Here is a 16,530-nt window from a genome sequence, read left to right as displayed (position 1 = left end):
AGAGCAGCTTTCTATGCAAGTATTACGTAGTAAATCCAACATTCGATGACGCAAAAAGAATCCAATCTCAGTGGTAGGGTTATGTTGAAACCACGACTTCCTTGACAGTACTGAATTACGGCTCACTAAGTTTTTAGCACTCGCATTGTTTTATCCTGAGTTTAAAGCTGTTTTACTTTTTTTGGGGTGGGGTGGAGCAGGCTCGGGGTCCGATCCCGAAACCCCACCCATACCCGCGGTTTTATTCCGTAGGACCTGCCCATTCCGAGCGACAAGCCAGGTGCCCAATTAATTGCATAGTAGAGGCGGCCTTATTCCAGTCGTGGATGAGTAGATTATCATGGATGTACCGGGCCGGATTTCTTGGTAAAACTTCTCCCAGCATGAACAAAGCTCCTGAATTAGTAAATGGAAGCTCCGATTACGCCAATACAATTTCGGTAAGAGGGGCAAAATATAGTACCACTTTAGGAAGTCCTCTGCAAGGAATCTGCGGCTGGCCGTTGATTGGTCTAAAATCCGCCAAGAGCGGGATGCAAAATACAGTTTAAATACGTTTGCCCATGGCGTATATCCCTATGAGATACCAAGCAAAGAACAGCTGTGGCTTCTGTCTGATATACAGTGCTCTGTTCACTACGGCCCAGGAGATGGCTTGGCTGAGACAGTATCTTGCGTTGCTAAGTTCTGCAATCTCAATTGCGGTCCCGGAGCCAACGGACCACCAAGCAATTAAGTTTCTATGACCTCAGCACTCGTCAGTGTGTTCGGAAATAGAAATCTAGCCCGCCTACATAAGTGACAACCCCATTAGAAGCCGGGTATATAAATATAGATCTGATAGGTAACAGTGAATGATCAAGTGTGCGGTCAATTCTCTTTTCAATGTAGCCAATTCTCCCTTCACCATGACAGATAATATTCCTGGGCCAGGGGCCTATCCGATTGTCGGCAATGTCTTCGACATCGACAGTGAACATCCAAACGAGAGCCTTGCCCGTATTACAGGAGTTTATGGACCAATTTTTAGGCTGCGCCTCCCTAGAGAGAGCATCTTCGTAGGGAACTACGCACTGTCACGGGACCTTTACGATGAGACCAAGTTCCAAAAAGCCATCACAGGTCCTATGGAGGAGGTGCGAAATTCCACCAAGGACGGCCTCTTCTCAGCGTACCCAGGCGAGCACAACTGGGAGATTGCGCATCGAACGTTGATGCCTGCTTTCGAGCCCCTGTCGATCCGGGCAATGTTCCCAGGTAAATGACAAGCCACAGGCCACATAAGATTTTGGGTGTCTCCGGTTGCTGACCCTACAATATCAGAGATGCAAGATATTGTTTCCCAGATGGTGTCTAAATGGGCGCGCTTCGGATTTAATAGCCCAATAGATGTCTCAGACGACTTCACGAGGCTGACGGTGGACTCAATTGCTCTGTACAATGTTCATTCCTCTCTAAGATACGTCGCTATGCAAGCTGACTGCGTTTTCCTAGCTGTGCCATGGGTGATCGATTTAACTCGTTCTATCTTGAAAAGCAACATCCTTTCGTTGACGCCATGGCTGGGATGCTAGGAGAATCGTGGCATCGATCCCTGCGGCCTGCCTTTTCACGTTTTTTGTTCGTAGAACAAGACATTCAGTACCGTGCTGACATCAGTAAACTGGAATATGTCGCCAGAGACCTGTTGGAGACCCGTAAAAGGAACCCAACAAAGAAAAAGGATCTACTCAATGCTATGATTTTTAATCGGGATCCTAAAACTGGAGAGCAATTGGAGGATGATGCAATAATTCGGAATATGATCACATTCCTGATTGCTGGTGAAGAACTCGCCTTGTTTATATTTGTCTAAGACATATGTTAATGATGTTGTAGGCCATGAGACCACATCAGGGTTGCTCTCCTTCTTGTTTTATGAGCTCCTTGAAAATCCTGAAGCATACCGACAGGCTCAGGAAGAGGTTGATGAAGTAATTGGAAGCCAACCGATTACTGTCGATCATATGTCAAAGCTTCCATACCTGGACGCATGTCTGCGGGAGACTCTTCGTCTTCACCCCACGGCACCCTCACTCACTGTGCAGGCAAAAGGCGATCATGTTCTTGATGGAAAGTATCTTGTTAAAGATCAAGAAACTGTGGATATTCTTCTTACACTAATCCATCGGGACCCTGAAGTGTATGGGCCAGATGCAGATGAGTTTAAACCGAGCCGGATGATGGATGAGGCATTTGGAAAACTTCCCCCACATTGCTGGAAGGTAAGAGACGGGTTATATGCACTTTTGAAGAAGTAGCTAACAAGATATAGCCGTTTGGGAACGGCGTGCGTCGCTGCATTGGTCGCCCTTTCGCGTGGCAGGAAGCTTTACTTGCCGTTGCCACCCTTCTTCAGACATTTTACTTTTCAAAAGATAAACCATCATACAAACTTCAGATTCAAACAGCTCTTACAATCAAACCGAAAGATTTCTACATGAGGGCACAACTCAGAGATCCTGGCTTTGTAGACAATATCAAAGTGGGCATCTCAGATCCATCTTCAAAATCAACGCAAAAGACACCAAAGCCCCGAGCTGCTGTGCCAGACAATGCCACGCCACTTCATATTCACTACGGATCAAATACTGGCACTTGCGAAGCACTTGCACAGGAACTGTCCTCTTCTGCTCCAGAATATGGGTTCTCTCCCCAGGTTAAAACTCTGGATGGCGTGACATCTGCACTCCCGAAAAATGAACCGGTTGTTATAATCACAGCCACCTATGAAGGCCAAGCCCCGGATAATGCTGTACATTTTGTGGAGTGGCTCAAGTCCGCGGATCAGTCGGAACTAAAGGATGTCAAATATTGTGTGTTTGGTGTTGGAAATAGTAAGTTGGCAGAATCTCTTCTAGGTGTGTCATGTACTGATCAGAGCTCTACAGAGGAATGGCATACGACGTACCAAAAGATTTCCACATTTATTGATGATGTGCTGTCAAAAGCTGGAGCGGAACAGATTACTGAACGAGTAGCCTCTGATATTGGATGTGGCAATATTTTTGATGCCTTTGATAGATGGCAGGAAAAAAGATTCTGGCCGGCAGTGCAAAAGCTCACTGGTCAGGATGGTGGCAGCGAGCAAGCTGCCCCGAGAGGGATGAAAATCCAAGTTGATACTCAAACTCGCTCATCACTGCTCCGGCAAGATGTCCAGGATTGTGAAGTCAGTCAAGTCCGTCTCTTAACAAAACCAGGGGCACCCAGAAAACGACATATTGGTATCAATCTGCCAACTGGGATGACATACCGTGCTGGTGACTACCTGGCGGTATTGCCACTTAACCCTCCGGAGACAGTACGTCGTGTTATGAGACGTTTTCGGTTACCATGGGATGCCACCATTACCATTGATCCTTCTACATCAACAAGTCTCCCCAAGGGGGTGACTCTGAGCGTGAACGATGTACTGTCTGGAATGCTAGAACTCGGTCAACCTGCCACTGGCCGTGCAAGCGCTGCTCTTGCCAAGTCGATTCCCGAGAAAAAGCCACAAGAGGAATTGGAGAAACGGATGAGGGAAGAAGACTTCCAGGCCTCCAATGTTACACTTCTTGATCTTCTCGAGGACTACCCAAGCGCAGTGTTTCCTCTTGGACAATATCTTGCTTCCGTGCCGCCCATGCGAATACGGCAATACAGCATCTCCTCCTCCCCGTTAGAGCGCGAGTATGAATGCACTCTCACCTACAGTGTAATCGACGCACCATCAAAGGGCAGTCAGAAAGGCCATCGGCTCCTTGGCGTTGCCAGTAACTATATGGAAAGCCTCGATGTCGGGGATCATCTCCACGCTAGTTTGCGTCCCAGCCGCGCTGGATTCCACCTCCCAGCTGATCTCAAGACACCTATTATTATGGCATGCTCAGGGACCGGTCTGGCCCCTTTCCGCGCCTTCGTTGCAGAACGGGCCTTCAAGAAAACCGGCAGCATCCAAGTCGGTCCTTCTTTACTCTTTTATGGTTGTAAGCGGCCAGATGAGGATGACCTGTACCGGGATGAATTCGATCGGTGGCAAGCGCAGGGCGTGGTTGATGTGCGTCGTGCGTACGCGCAGCAGCCGGAGATGTCCAATAATTGCAAATATGTCCAGGATAGAATCTGGCTGGATCGGAATGAAGCTGCCCAACTTTTTGACCAGGGTGCACAGATTTATATTTGTGGTCCTGGTACTGTGGGAGCGAGTATTGAGAAGATCTTGGCACAGATCCGTGCCGACGCTCTGGGAGAGGATACGGAAACTTCCTTGAAATGGGTACAAGACTTGAAAAGAGATCGGTACTATGCTGATATATTTTTCTAAACTCGTTCTGTATTTCTTTGCTTGTTTGGTTATACGTTGTTGGACCTGTTGATGTTCATATGCATTATATAAGAATGCTATGTAACTAGGTAAGACTAGTAGTTAGTTAAACAGCGAGAGGTATAGAATATAATACAAGTCTCATTATATTTAGGGGATCTCCTGCTTTTCTATTCGTTGGCTTATGTGTCTGCGTCTCTACTGTTTCTGGCAGCAGGCGAAGCTAAAATTGAGCAGCTTCTGCACATGGATAAACTAGTAATCAAAAAACACTTGTTATAGGGCGGGCCAATCTAACTTCTGTCCGGTACGTAGAAGATTGACATTTAGAGATTCAACTGGAGGAGGGCACGGCACGGGTGGCCGCGCTGATGTATGCTCTCGCGCGTGAGCCACTAAGCGCTCTTCCGGAGAAAAGGAAAGACGACGTTACTCATTTCACTAAAGCTCAATGTCGTGACCCCGGTGGTGGCTCTGATGTGCGACTGTTTATCAAGCTAGGCAAAGCGCTACAGGCTCATGGCTATCGTGTGAGGTTGGCGACACATCTCATGTCCCGTGACTTTGTCAAGGAAAATAATTTGGGGTTCTTTGATATGGGAGGCGATCCCAGCGAGCTTTTGTCGTTTGTAGAACATCTAGAACATTTAATTAATCCCAAGGATAGGCAGCCTCTTTGACGAAGACTATTACAGGAAGTCGTGAGAAATTCCGAGCAATTATTGGGGGATGCCGGCGCTCGTGCATCGAGGCAGGAGAGGGCATCGGTATGAGGGATGATGATTATCTAACTGCGTCGCTATTTGTGGCAGATGCTGCCTAGTTTTGCTCGTATCCTTTGCACGAAGTTTGGTATTCCACTACATATGATGTTCACGTATGTCGTCCATTTCCCTAAAGCAAAACGTTACTTGGGCCCTGACAGCACTGGTCTAAAATGGCATGGACGCCTACGCAGGCATTTCCACATCCACTAGTCAATTCTTGAAGTCGTGGCACAGAGCCTTCAGTTGACAATCTCGCTTCCTAAGTTGTCACGGAGATGCTCATCTGGCAAGGATTAGGTGATTCGATCAATGACTTCCGTCGCTTTGAGCTGCGCTTGGATCAACTAGATGAAGTCAATGAACCGACATTGATCTACCGGCTTCAAATTTCTTTCATATATCTATGGTATTTTGTATCTTTTGCAAATACATATGCCAATAACCTAATGCTGGGAATAAGGTCTCCCTCGTTACTTCGCAAGCCCGTTGACTGGCAGCAGCATATCGAAGTCACTGGCTTCAACTTCCGCTCTGAACATGGCAACTATACGCCTCCACAGGATCTCGTTGATTTCTCGACGCAGGTGATCCGCCGATCTACATTAGATTCGGTTCCGTCGTAGTGAATGGCCCAGACTCCGTGAAACTAACCGGGAAACAATCTCTGATTTCTAAAGGCTGGGGAAGTCTCGGAGGAGAAGCAGATCAATCAGCCCAATGTATACTTTCTCGGAAACGTGCCTCACCATTTGGCTATTTAAGCGTGTCTCTTGTGTGATTCATGCTCTGGGACGACCTACCCTGATTGTGTCGTTCTTCGGGGGCCAGCCTTTCTGGGGCGCATGGTCGTGCAGAATGGTGCAGAGCCGGAGCCTATCCTGCACAAAATGCTGACAGCCGATAGCCTTGCAAACGCAATATATTTCTGCTTGAAACCTTCCACCATTGAAAATGCCCAGAAACTCAGTAAGAGCATGCAAGCGGAAGACGACGCACGGGCTGGACTGGAGTCTTTTCATCGCCAACTAGATCTGAATCAAATCCAATGCTTGTGTCCGATCGTCCAGCAGTGGGCGCGTCAGAGAAACAAAGAAAGTACTCAGTGCATTTGCAGCTGCTTTTCTAATTCAAGGAAAGAAGCTTAATTCCAAGCACACTAAACTGGACGTAACATAATCCCCAGCGCTGTGATATACATTGGACTAATTCTATTGCTTTACAGATACCACGCAGAACTCTATAACGCCCATCCAGGAGCCGAGACGTAAGAAGAAGCTATAGACAATTTCCATACAACCTGATTAAACTACCTGTCCATACGGCTCAGATATTCTCCCAGCCCGTATCAAACCGAGTCACTGAGAGTTTCAACCTAGACCAGCCACAGCCATGTCCGTTACGGACACGACATTACCAGGGGACTCCGCACAGAAGTATATTAACTCGCATTTAAGGTGTAAGAGACAGGGTTTTGTAGAACGGACCGTGGTAAATGTATATTATGTTCAGTGTGGTTTCTAAATTGGTTGATTCAGAACCCATGGGCGTTACCCACCTGTTACTGCATTTCCAGAATGCACCGCGGTTGTACCATGATCGAACGGTGGCAGATACTTCGGAGGTAATTGGATTCAAATCACGCTTACTCGCAGCCCGGGTAGTAAGTGATGTTATATCTATATTCTCACATAAGACAGTGCTCGCAGACCCAGGTTGTTACCTACGGCTTCTATGACGGGATATCGGCGTGGTGACACAACCCGCTCAAGGATGGAAGAACACGAGCTTCAGTGGCATGGCGAAAGCTGTAGGGAAAAGTCTGGGAAGCATACTTAAGCCCGTTACCTGTGCAGCGTTGACGGGTGTCTCCGGAGCCAGGAAAACAACATCACTGGATGTTCTTGCCACACAGGTTAATATGGGCGTTATCACTGGGGAGAGGCTTGTAGACGGGTGTCCCCGGAATGAGTCCTTTCAGCGCAAAACCGGCTATGTCCAACAGCCCGGGATCTCAATTTAGCCACATCCACCGTCAATGAAACCATTCAGCTTAGCGCTGCGTCAGCCAGCGAGTGTCAGCCGTCAAGAAAAGCTAGAATATGTTGAGAAAATTATTTCACTACTGGGTATGAAGACCTACGCCGATGCAGTTTTTGGAGTCCCCGGAGAGAGATTGAAGGTTGCTTCGATATCTTGATAAGGGGCCACTGCTCTCTACAGACTCTTTTATTGTATGTAGTACGGTAGAACATTTTGTACTATGAAACTCACGAACAGCCCGATTCTGTTGACCCGAGCAGACCATTCGTCAGGCGGATATTTCCTTTATGGTTAATAACTTGACATGTTGCACGTCTATGCAAGTGGAGAGGGGAGATATGAGTATATTCACAAAGGAACGTCCAAATAATATCCTGCAATGGATTCTATGATGTTTCCTCTGCGTTCCTTCTAGGATTGTCGGTTTATAATAGTTAGAACACTGCTAATAAGGTAGTAGCAGAGGAAAAATACCATGAAGTAGTATACATAGCTGCGAGGTATTCGTGTACTAATATATCAAGATACTCTGCAGGAGATTATTGGGCTTTTTTGGAGCTTAATCAGCATACATATGGAGATTATAGCCAATTGGTTATTTCTTTTAATAAGCAAAAATATCAACTTGAAGGTATTAATAAAAGAAAACAGGTACGAGGCTTGAGAGCAGGATGTTAAATATACATTCAGTATCAACGAACTGTTGTTAACAAATGAGTGGATAATATATCCAGAGCATTGTAGAAGTGTAACTGGAATGACTAGATATTACCTATGTTCTCTTGTAAAATCAAAACAGCACTACTAGATATATATTTTCTGGGCGGAAATTTGAAGAACCTTAAAATTAGCTTTATAAGACAAAAAGATGAAGTCGAGTTTCATGTTCCAGGTTGTGTAGTGTAATGGTTAGCACATCAGATTCTGATTCTGGTAATCCCGGTTCGATCCCGAGCACGACCTTTTATTTTCCTTTTTGCTCTTCTCACCCGGAACGAGGACTTGCCACACCTAGGACAATTTTTTTTATTTAAATTAATATTATTCCTGTCTACTACGAATATTATCCATAGTACTGTAGATGCACCACAAGACAACACCACATTAGACCCTCAATTTTCCAATGGTACTCCTAAGTCTGGGTTTTCTCTCTGGGTGGATATACCTAGGCTTATGGGAGCACAGAAGGTCCCATGATATTCTGCGTAACCCACTGTGACACTGTCCACGTTTACCACGTTAACACAAGTCTGTGGGAGGTTGTGCTAAATCTTATGGACTCTTCTCTAGACCACGCAAAATCTGAAAGCGCAACACCTGGGGGCTGACTGTTAAATTCTCTGTTCGATGGACAACAGCTAATAGGGGCGATTTTTAGAGAGCAGTGTAAGCGAATTTAGAACTCTTGGCACACTTTGTTACGTCGGCCTCCATCAATCACTCGATTATTCCAAAAAGGGATAAAGTTTCCAGTTGCTTATTATTTCCTGGCCAATAGCTTAAAAAGTACTAAGTACTCCGTAGTCATCCTTGGGTATGCTAGGTACCTGTAAACACAGTTAGTATCACATATGCTGCAGCGCCTCAGGAATGCGAATAGGAACCAAAACGCTCTCGATAGCCCCGCTCTACTGACAATACGTATAACAATGACAACGTCACTATGTACTTCTGTAGGTAGAACCGTAGTCTAGCGCAGAGACGAAATTACATGCAAAATCTGTCTCACTGAAAAATACTGGGCACGGAGATTTGTATGGACCAGACACGGACAAACCAGCGAATGAAATGGAAGGCATACGTTATTTTCCCGCAGCACGAACCCCTCGATTTCATTTCATGTGGTCCACATCCCGATATGCTCTCGGCCTGCAAGTCCACAGGCTGGGCCGTATTACTAGCATTATGAAGATGAACTGAGTCACTGACGCTGAACTTAGAGTATTTTGCAGTGTCCACGTCTCCCCCGGCGAATCCTTTAGTTCAAGCCTCAATGACAAGGACACGATGCTGACCGACAGCGATCCCGAATCAGCTAACTCAAATGTCTCACCGAGTCAAAGCCGTGGTACCATCATTTCTGGGGATCCCCATGCGGAGAGAGGCTAAGTGCACTTGGCTAAGCGAGAAATGAACCTTGTAATGTGGGACGGGGTGAGAAAGGGGCACCTTAAACGAGTGAGTATGGAGAGTTAACTGTGCTAGGGGATTAGGCAAGCTCTTGGAACCCCAAATCAATTTTTCCAGACTAACCTCTCTCATCCGGGAAAGGAAGCAGGATGCGTGCCGGTGGACGCCAAGGAGCTTGGCGAGTTTTAGCTCAGACAACCACATGGACTGTTTCTGTTGTCGAATTCTCTGAGGATCCATTACGAGGTGGCAATGGCCAACTGAAATTATCTGCACCAACATATCAGAGACAATACGGAGGTATGCTGTGTACATCGGGATTGAATAGTGGAGTGCTCGGGGCGCCAAGACCAGATTTCTCGGATTCTCATTGTCGAACAAAGGACTCAACGGAAGCCACCAAGCAGGTGTGCCTCAGAAGCACGCGAGTCGCTAGTCTGGGTGCTGGGATTTGGTGCCACTGTCAACGCTTGTTTTTTTAGTGGTGTTTGCTTCGTCGGGGGGCCGCTGAGATTAGGGTTACATTGTGCTGAGTGATTCAATTCTGAGACATTGTGTACTATTTGCTTCCAGGAGGCGACTCATTGACATAGGACTTGTTTAACTCTATTACTACTAAGATAAAACATTGAGTATCTTAGAGCCTTCCCGTCCCCCAGACATTGGTGGGCTGAGGGAAGCAGGACACAATGGTACACTGTACACACTTGTGACTAAGTGGCGTGCGTTTCTAGGGGAGTTCGACCTTACCTTATATGGTTAAGATTTGGAATATTGTGGGGCCTCCATGGGGAAAACACACGTGGTAGGCTGGTTTTTCCGTCCCCTGTCAGTTTCAGCCAACCAGAGACGTCCTCTGTCGGGCACTTCGCCAAACCGGGATGGAGGGTCCTGTCTGGCACCCCGATCTAATTTTGCTCGTACGGGGTTGGTCCTGGTTCTTAACTAGTTCCAAGCAAACCGACAGCTCGGCCGGCCTAGACCCGAGCATCTGTTTGGCCAGATTCTGAATTAGCGTTTGCCGTCGCCGATCGCTGTCCAATAATAAGGCAGGAGTCTCATCCATTGATGCTACACCAACCCAGCTTGGTATAGCGTCGCCCGAGCAGATGACAGGCCGTCTCTCCAATAATACTAGTAGTAATATCGCAGGGGATCGTTTACAGGACGTGCATGTACTATTGCTAGCAAAGGGCCCGGTTCTTCCCCAACGTTCCATAAACCCTCAGACCAGATTTGCAGCCCATGGGCTGATTGGTTTGTGCCCTGGTATGTCTTCATCGCTAGCCCTAAGTAGCATGGTTTCATGTTCCCATTGTTCAAGATGCGGCCTTTTTCCGGAAACTTGTTTAGTCCCTTCCCCAGAGGACTGAAAGCCATTGGATGATGGTAGCTAAAACTCTTCCTCCATATTCCATGGGACATCAACCCATAAGAGAACTAAAGTCGTTGGAGCCGAATGACCCTCCCCGTGGGCAAATTCCCCCGGTCCTGAGCCGATGCGGATGTGCCGCCTTCCTCCAGGTTATAAAACCACTTACGTCCCCCGGAATCCCGAGTGTAGATTTTTTTTTTCTTTTTTTTTCCCTTTCGTAAATTCCAGCGTGGATTTTTCTCCGTGAACCTATTTGGATTGTCTGCATCCTCTTGGCATATATATATATATATATATATATTGCAGATCCCACCTGACTCACCTGTCATCATGGCAGACACAGCATCGGCAACGCATGCCACATATGTCGAGGCACAGCCGGTCGTTACGACACCGGCGGAGACATCAGATGTCTCGCGTGTCGAGGCACCCGTCACTCTGAAGACATATTTGATGTGTGCCTTTGCCGCATTCGGTGGTATCTTCTTTGGTTATGACTCGGGATATATTAACGGTGTCATGGGAATGAAGTATTTTATTCACGAGTTTGAAGGTTTGGTACGAAGTTTCCCGCACGCGATGATCTTGCCTGTCCAACACAATATCTAATACATTCTTCTATCCAATAGCCCTACGATACACCTACGGAACAGTATTTCCTTCCCTCATGGAAGAAGTCTCTGATCACCTCCATCTTGTCTGCGGGTACATTCTTTGGTGCGTTGATTGCCGGTGATCTGGCCGACTGGTTTGGTCGTCGGACCACGATTATCAGCGGATGTGGCGTCTTCATCCTTGGTGTGGCCCTTCAGACTGCCTCCTCCTCTGTGCCATTGCTTGTCGTCGGCCGTCTTATTGCCGGATTCGGTGTCGGCTTCGTCTCCGCTATCATTATTCTGTACATGTCAGAGATTGCTCCCCGCAAAGTCCGTGGTGCTATTGTTTCTGGCTACCAATTCTGTATCACCCTTGGTTTGATGCTTGCATCCTGCGTTAATTATGGCACTCAGGGTCGCATGGATTCCGGCTCATACCGCATCCCTATTGGTCTTCAAATTGGATGGGCTCTGATCCTCGCCATTGGCCTGTTTATCCTTCCCGAATCTCCCCGTTACTATGTCCGGAAGAACCAGCTTGATAAGGCTGCCCACGTGCTGGCCCGTGTACGAGACCAGCCCAGGGATTCCGAGTTTATCAAGCAGGAGTTGGCCGAGATCGTTGCCAACAACGAATACGAGATGCAGGCGATCCCTCAGGGCGGCTACTTCACCAGCTGGTTCAACTGCTTCCGGGGAAGCATTTTCTCCCCTAACAGCAATCTGCGCCGTACTGTGCTTGGCACTTCGCTTCAGATGATGCAGCAATGGACCGGTGTGAACTTTGTCTTCTACTTCGGTACAACGTTCTTCCAATCGGTGAGTCTTACCTTGTGTGCTCGAGTTTTCCAGTATTCGCTGATGCAAATCTAGCTCGGCACCATCAGTGACCCCTTCCTGATCAGCATGATCACCACCATTGTCAACGTGTGCTCCACCCCCATCTCGTTCTACACTATGGAGAAACTCGGTCGTCGCTCCCTGCTTCTGTGGGGTGCCTTGGGCATGGTCATCTGCCAGTTCATCGTGGCCATTATCGGCACCGTCGACGGTGGTAACAACAGCGCGGTCAGCGCCGAAATCTCATTCATCTGCATTTACATCTTCTTCTTCGCCTCCACTTGGGGTCCCGGAGCGTGGGTCGTGATTGGAGAGATTTACCCTCTTCCCATCCGTTCCAGAGGTGTTGCTTTGTCAACTGCTTCGAACTGGCTATGGAACTGCGTGAGTACCCTGCGTACAAATAAAATTTGAGATTTGTGCTAATGCAGGATAGATCATCGCGGTCATCACACCCTACATGGTGGACCCGGACAAGGGTAATCTCAAGGCGAAGGTGTTCTTCATCTGGGGCTCACTCTGTGCCTGCGCTTTTGTCTATACTTATTTCCTTATCCCCGAGACCAAGGGCCTCACCCTCGAGCAGGTGGACAAGATGATGGAGGAGACTACGCCGAGAACCTCGGCCAAGTGGAAGCCTCATACTACCTTTGCTGCTGAGATGGGTCTTACCGAGAAGGAAATTTCTGCCAAGGTGGGCAATATCGAGCACAGTGAGAACGTGGAATACAAAGTCTAGAGGGTCCTTCAGGGATTGGTTTGGGATGACGGTGGTTTTATCGTACTTATGTCTGTTATAATGCTGTACTCGGTCTGAGATATGAGATTAATATATTACAGGCTAATATTTGTCGTGAAGATCTAAACTACTGTAGGGTGCCTAGAATCTGAAATCTATGTTAAGTATTGTACATTATGCCATGTCCATCCACATTGATACCAGGAAATATATCGTTCGTATTCATTCCAGCTACCATCCCTCATCGCCTTCCTCATCGTCTTCATCATAGTCCTCCTTATCCTCTCCTGTCCAATCCGCATATCCTTCAGTCAAAGTATCCATCACCTTTTCCAAATTATCAAAGACATTATATCCAGAAGCTATATTATACAGCTCCAACAATTTCGGCCACAACGCCTCCTCAGACGACTCATCCTCTTGAATCCCTCTCCGCTGATCCAGTTGCATCGCATTGACAATCTTCAACATCGACGTACCAAGCGGATCACCATACCCCATATACTTCCGCACTTCATGCGCCAACATATTATTCGAAAGAATATCGACTTTCCAATCTTCCTCAAATTCGAAAGCCCATTATACAGCGTCTTCCGATGCGAGAACCTCCCGCATTGTTCGGCAGTTCTTTCAACAGTACGGGTGATACCTTCGCTTACTTCGCCGGCGATCTCATACTCCTGCGACCCTCTCAACTTCTTGTACGTCACGTTCAGCATATTCCAGACATCTCGAGAGTAGTAGTCGAAGCCAATGACGCGGTTTTCCTCCCTTTCTCGGATCCTTTATCTCTACGTTTATCAAAGCTTTACATCAGGATGGGACTCCGCGGCTTGGATGACGATGTCGGTGATTTTTGATGGGGTTGAGCTCTTTTACGAGTGCGCGCAGTTCCGTAGAGTCTACAATGCGGGTGGAGTCTTCAGGGTCTGTGAGGCGGATGTGAGCGTCTCCATTGGGGTTTGCGCGCGCCTGTTTTACAACGTGAGTATCAGACATGGAGAGCGAGTCTGTTAGGTGTGGGTGCGTCACCTAACATTACAGTGCGCTACTATATAAGATGCTCAGGAATATCTGATCCCAATGATATAGTGGTCTTTTGGTCCAGTGGAATAGTTAAGATCCTGAGCTTGGCTATAACAGAGTCAGTATAGAGTACTGAAACTGATCCTCAGCGGGGGTGATTCTGTTTTGGATTATCTGCAATCCTAAGTACAGGCCTATCCTCCCTAACAGGTGAAGTGATAAAATATAGTAGAAACGCGAGATGGTTGTTGTTGTCGCGACATCAGGGGAAGATCGCGTGGCAGTCATGTGATATTGTCTTGATTTGCTCCAGAGTCGGTCTGAACGTTGACAATTTCACAAAGCATTGCCTCGAGTCCATCATCGAAAAGAGATACTAAAAATAGATCCAAGGTATGCATTCTCTATGTCGGCTATACAAATCAAATGCATTATCTTGTTAGTTAACTAAGTGCTTGCTGATTATGTAGTAAGGCTAATTTAGCGTCGCTAAAAGCTGTCCTGGGGTTGGATAGTTCCCACAAAAGCACACATTTTCCAAATCAGGAAATATTTCAGAGCCGACGATCAACTAGTCTACAACCTGTCTCGCTGCTGTACCTAGAGTATGGCCCCAGGTCTGTGTCCCTGAATATGGATGCTTCATGGCAAAAACCTTTAAAGGAATCACCCTCTATCCAATCAGCCTCACTCATGCTCCAGTTCGTCTCACCAACCTATCCAGCACCATATAAGACATCTAGATCTATGACGAGTTAAATATACTTGCGCGAAGGGAGATTCTATACCAACATATACTCCACAAGAAAATTCTTATCAGAGAACCAATACACTACCCGTCACACCCTGACTCGTATTCCGCGATGTATATCTTTCTCTCCAACCCAGTTCGCTTCATGACGATTACATTTCCAAGGCTTATGCTTGCAGGGTTCGAGTTCCTTCTATGCTGCCCCCAGTACATCAAAACAGAGCTGTTGTCCCCCTGGGTCCTCTTTCTTATGAATTCCATCTCGACGGTGTGCTCTCGAGTTCGCAATACAATGGACATAGATACACAGCTGAACAAGGACCAACCGAGACAAGGCCCCTCCAAAATCAAAACTCTCTTTACCTCGCTCCGAGAATTATTCGCCTCCTCCGTGAATCAAGAACCCTTTCTTGTCCACGATGGCAGTGACAGATGGCATTTATCGGACACCTATCTGGCAGATATCCCCCGTTGCACAGTAATCATCCACCCTTAAGTCCTGTAGCTCACCAGCAAACTAACCCATCAGCTAAACTGCATCTATGCGCATGTTCGCTCCTTTAACTCCTCTTACACCAACTACGCATGCATCTGCGATAAGACTGGATCGATTGGAGCTGAGCCCACCTTCACATGCGTCAACAACGTCCTGTCAACCCGGACCAAGGATGTACGTCTATATCTTCCTTTCTCTTCACCCTAGAACACGTCGGCTAATGCCAGGTTTAGGGTCTCTGGATCGAATCCTTGACTTTTGCGACGTCGTCGGCGTCCCGGCCACTCTCCCAGATTACATGGCGCAGTTTGCATTTCTGCATCGACGACTCCGACCTAGACAACAGTTCTAACAAGGGCTTCGACCTGGTCTTGGTAATACAGGAGAGGATCGCCAAATCTCGGGGGGCCAAGGAATGCGTGAGCCAAAATAGCAGGCGGAAACGAAGAACCTACAGCTTCTTATGCTTCTACTTCATCTATCACAGAAGGGACTATTTCCACCCTATCAGGTTGGAGTGTCATACATAGAACATCGACATTATCCAATCCGATCGAGACGACCGGTCCTGCCGGCCGTACTACATTGTCCGTGATCACAGTTTCGCTAACCATTACACCCACACCCACGTCCACGCCCGAAGCTACGGAAAGCGCGGTGGGAGGAAAGGCTGCAAACACAGATCCCAGTAGTGAAAGTAGTACATCTGGTCTGTCCACGGGTGCGAAGATTGGAATCTGGTTCGGTATTCCCCTCGGCATTATTCTCATCGTCATCCTACTATGGATGTATCGTCGGAGAACCAGATGTCGCTCGAATAATCCTCTATCCCCTGGTACTGTGGAAGAACAACAACATAAGGCAGCCCCGCCACCATTGGGCGCTGAAATCGACGGGAATGCCATCAAGGAAGCAGACGGCCGAGCTGTCGCTGCCGCTCTCACGCCGCTGAAACCGATGTACGAGTTAAGCGGACAGTCGATGACGCCGAGGTCTGAACTGGATGTTCCGCGACAGGAAGATCAACACTGTGGAACCGCAGGGGTGACCTCTGTGGATATATAGATAGGTACGGAGTTACCTCCGGACATGGGGAAGTATGGATTTGATATTGATATGTCTGGTACGTCGACGCCGAGTCGGACCGAGGTGCGAGAGAACGGTCGAGATACGACAATATGGACGTGAATGGGTTGGGGGAGGAGATGGAATGGATCAAGATAAGTAACGTAAGGAGAGACTTCAACATCTTCAGCTACTGGAGGAAGAGGAGGAAGAGCTTCGACGGGCCATGGCGAACAGGGCTAGAGGATTATGATTGCATGAACGTATTTTCAACGATGTATGGATTGCGTTGATAGGACGATACCATGATACCAAGCAGTGTTTAGCTATCGACTTGATTGTCTGCTTAACCTTTTT

At 47.4% G+C, this 16,530-nt stretch overlaps 4 protein-coding genes and 1 non-coding gene across 5 annotated transcripts; 4 read left to right on the top strand and 1 right to left on the bottom strand.

Annotated features, from left to right (window-relative positions):
- Positions 1-908: 908 nt before the first annotated feature.
- Positions 909-5,876, top strand: ATNIH1004_010133 (uncharacterized protein; the record flags this gene model as incomplete). The annotated part of the gene is made up of 10 exons (XM_033574708.1): positions 909-1,257; positions 1,324-1,435; positions 1,495-1,823; positions 1,879-2,264; positions 2,315-2,876; positions 2,931-4,300; positions 4,681-4,977; positions 5,016-5,115; positions 5,380-5,726; positions 5,793-5,876. 10 exons carry the CDS (start codon positions 909-911, stop codon positions 5,874-5,876), a joined length of 3,936 nt encoding a protein of 1,311 aa, XP_033422726.1.
- Positions 5,877-8,046: 2,170 nt separating this feature from the next.
- Positions 8,047-8,118, top strand: ATNIH1004_010132. The gene has a single exon. It is a non-coding gene; the product is annotated as a tRNA-Gln (tRNA).
- Positions 8,119-10,990: 2,872 nt separating this feature from the next.
- ATNIH1004_010131 (sugar porter family MFS transporter) lies at positions 10,991-12,835 on the top strand (the record flags this gene model as incomplete). Its single annotated transcript, XM_033574707.1, has 4 exons — positions 10,991-11,218; positions 11,290-12,075; positions 12,130-12,480; positions 12,533-12,835. The coding sequence occupies 4 exons, from the start codon at positions 10,991-10,993 to the stop codon at positions 12,833-12,835; spliced, it is 1,668 nt and encodes a 555-aa protein (XP_033422725.1).
- Positions 12,836-13,066: 231 nt separating this feature from the next.
- On the bottom strand, positions 13,067-13,363 carry ATNIH1004_010130 (uncharacterized protein; the record flags this gene model as incomplete). Its single annotated transcript, XM_033574706.1, has 1 exon — positions 13,067-13,363. The coding sequence occupies one exon, from the start codon at positions 13,361-13,363 to the stop codon at positions 13,067-13,069; it is 297 nt and encodes a 98-aa protein (XP_033422724.1).
- Positions 13,364-14,724: 1,361 nt separating this feature from the next.
- On the top strand, positions 14,725-16,173 carry ATNIH1004_010129 (uncharacterized protein; the record flags this gene model as incomplete). Its single annotated transcript, XM_033574705.1, has 4 exons — positions 14,725-15,090; positions 15,142-15,282; positions 15,342-15,527; positions 15,667-16,173. The coding sequence occupies 4 exons, from the start codon at positions 14,725-14,727 to the stop codon at positions 16,171-16,173; spliced, it is 1,200 nt and encodes a 399-aa protein (XP_033422723.1).
- Positions 16,174-16,530: the final 357 nt, after the last annotated feature.

The sequence above is a fragment of the Aspergillus tanneri genome (assembly GCF_003426965.1).
Source record: "Aspergillus tanneri strain NIH1004 chromosome Unknown AapTan_5_pilon_pilon_pilon, whole genome shotgun sequence".
Taxonomy (NCBI): Eukaryota; Fungi; Ascomycota; class Eurotiomycetes; order Eurotiales; family Aspergillaceae; genus Aspergillus; species Aspergillus tanneri.
Note: the sequence above shows the minus strand (reverse complement) of the source record. Positions and strands in the feature narration are given on the sequence as shown.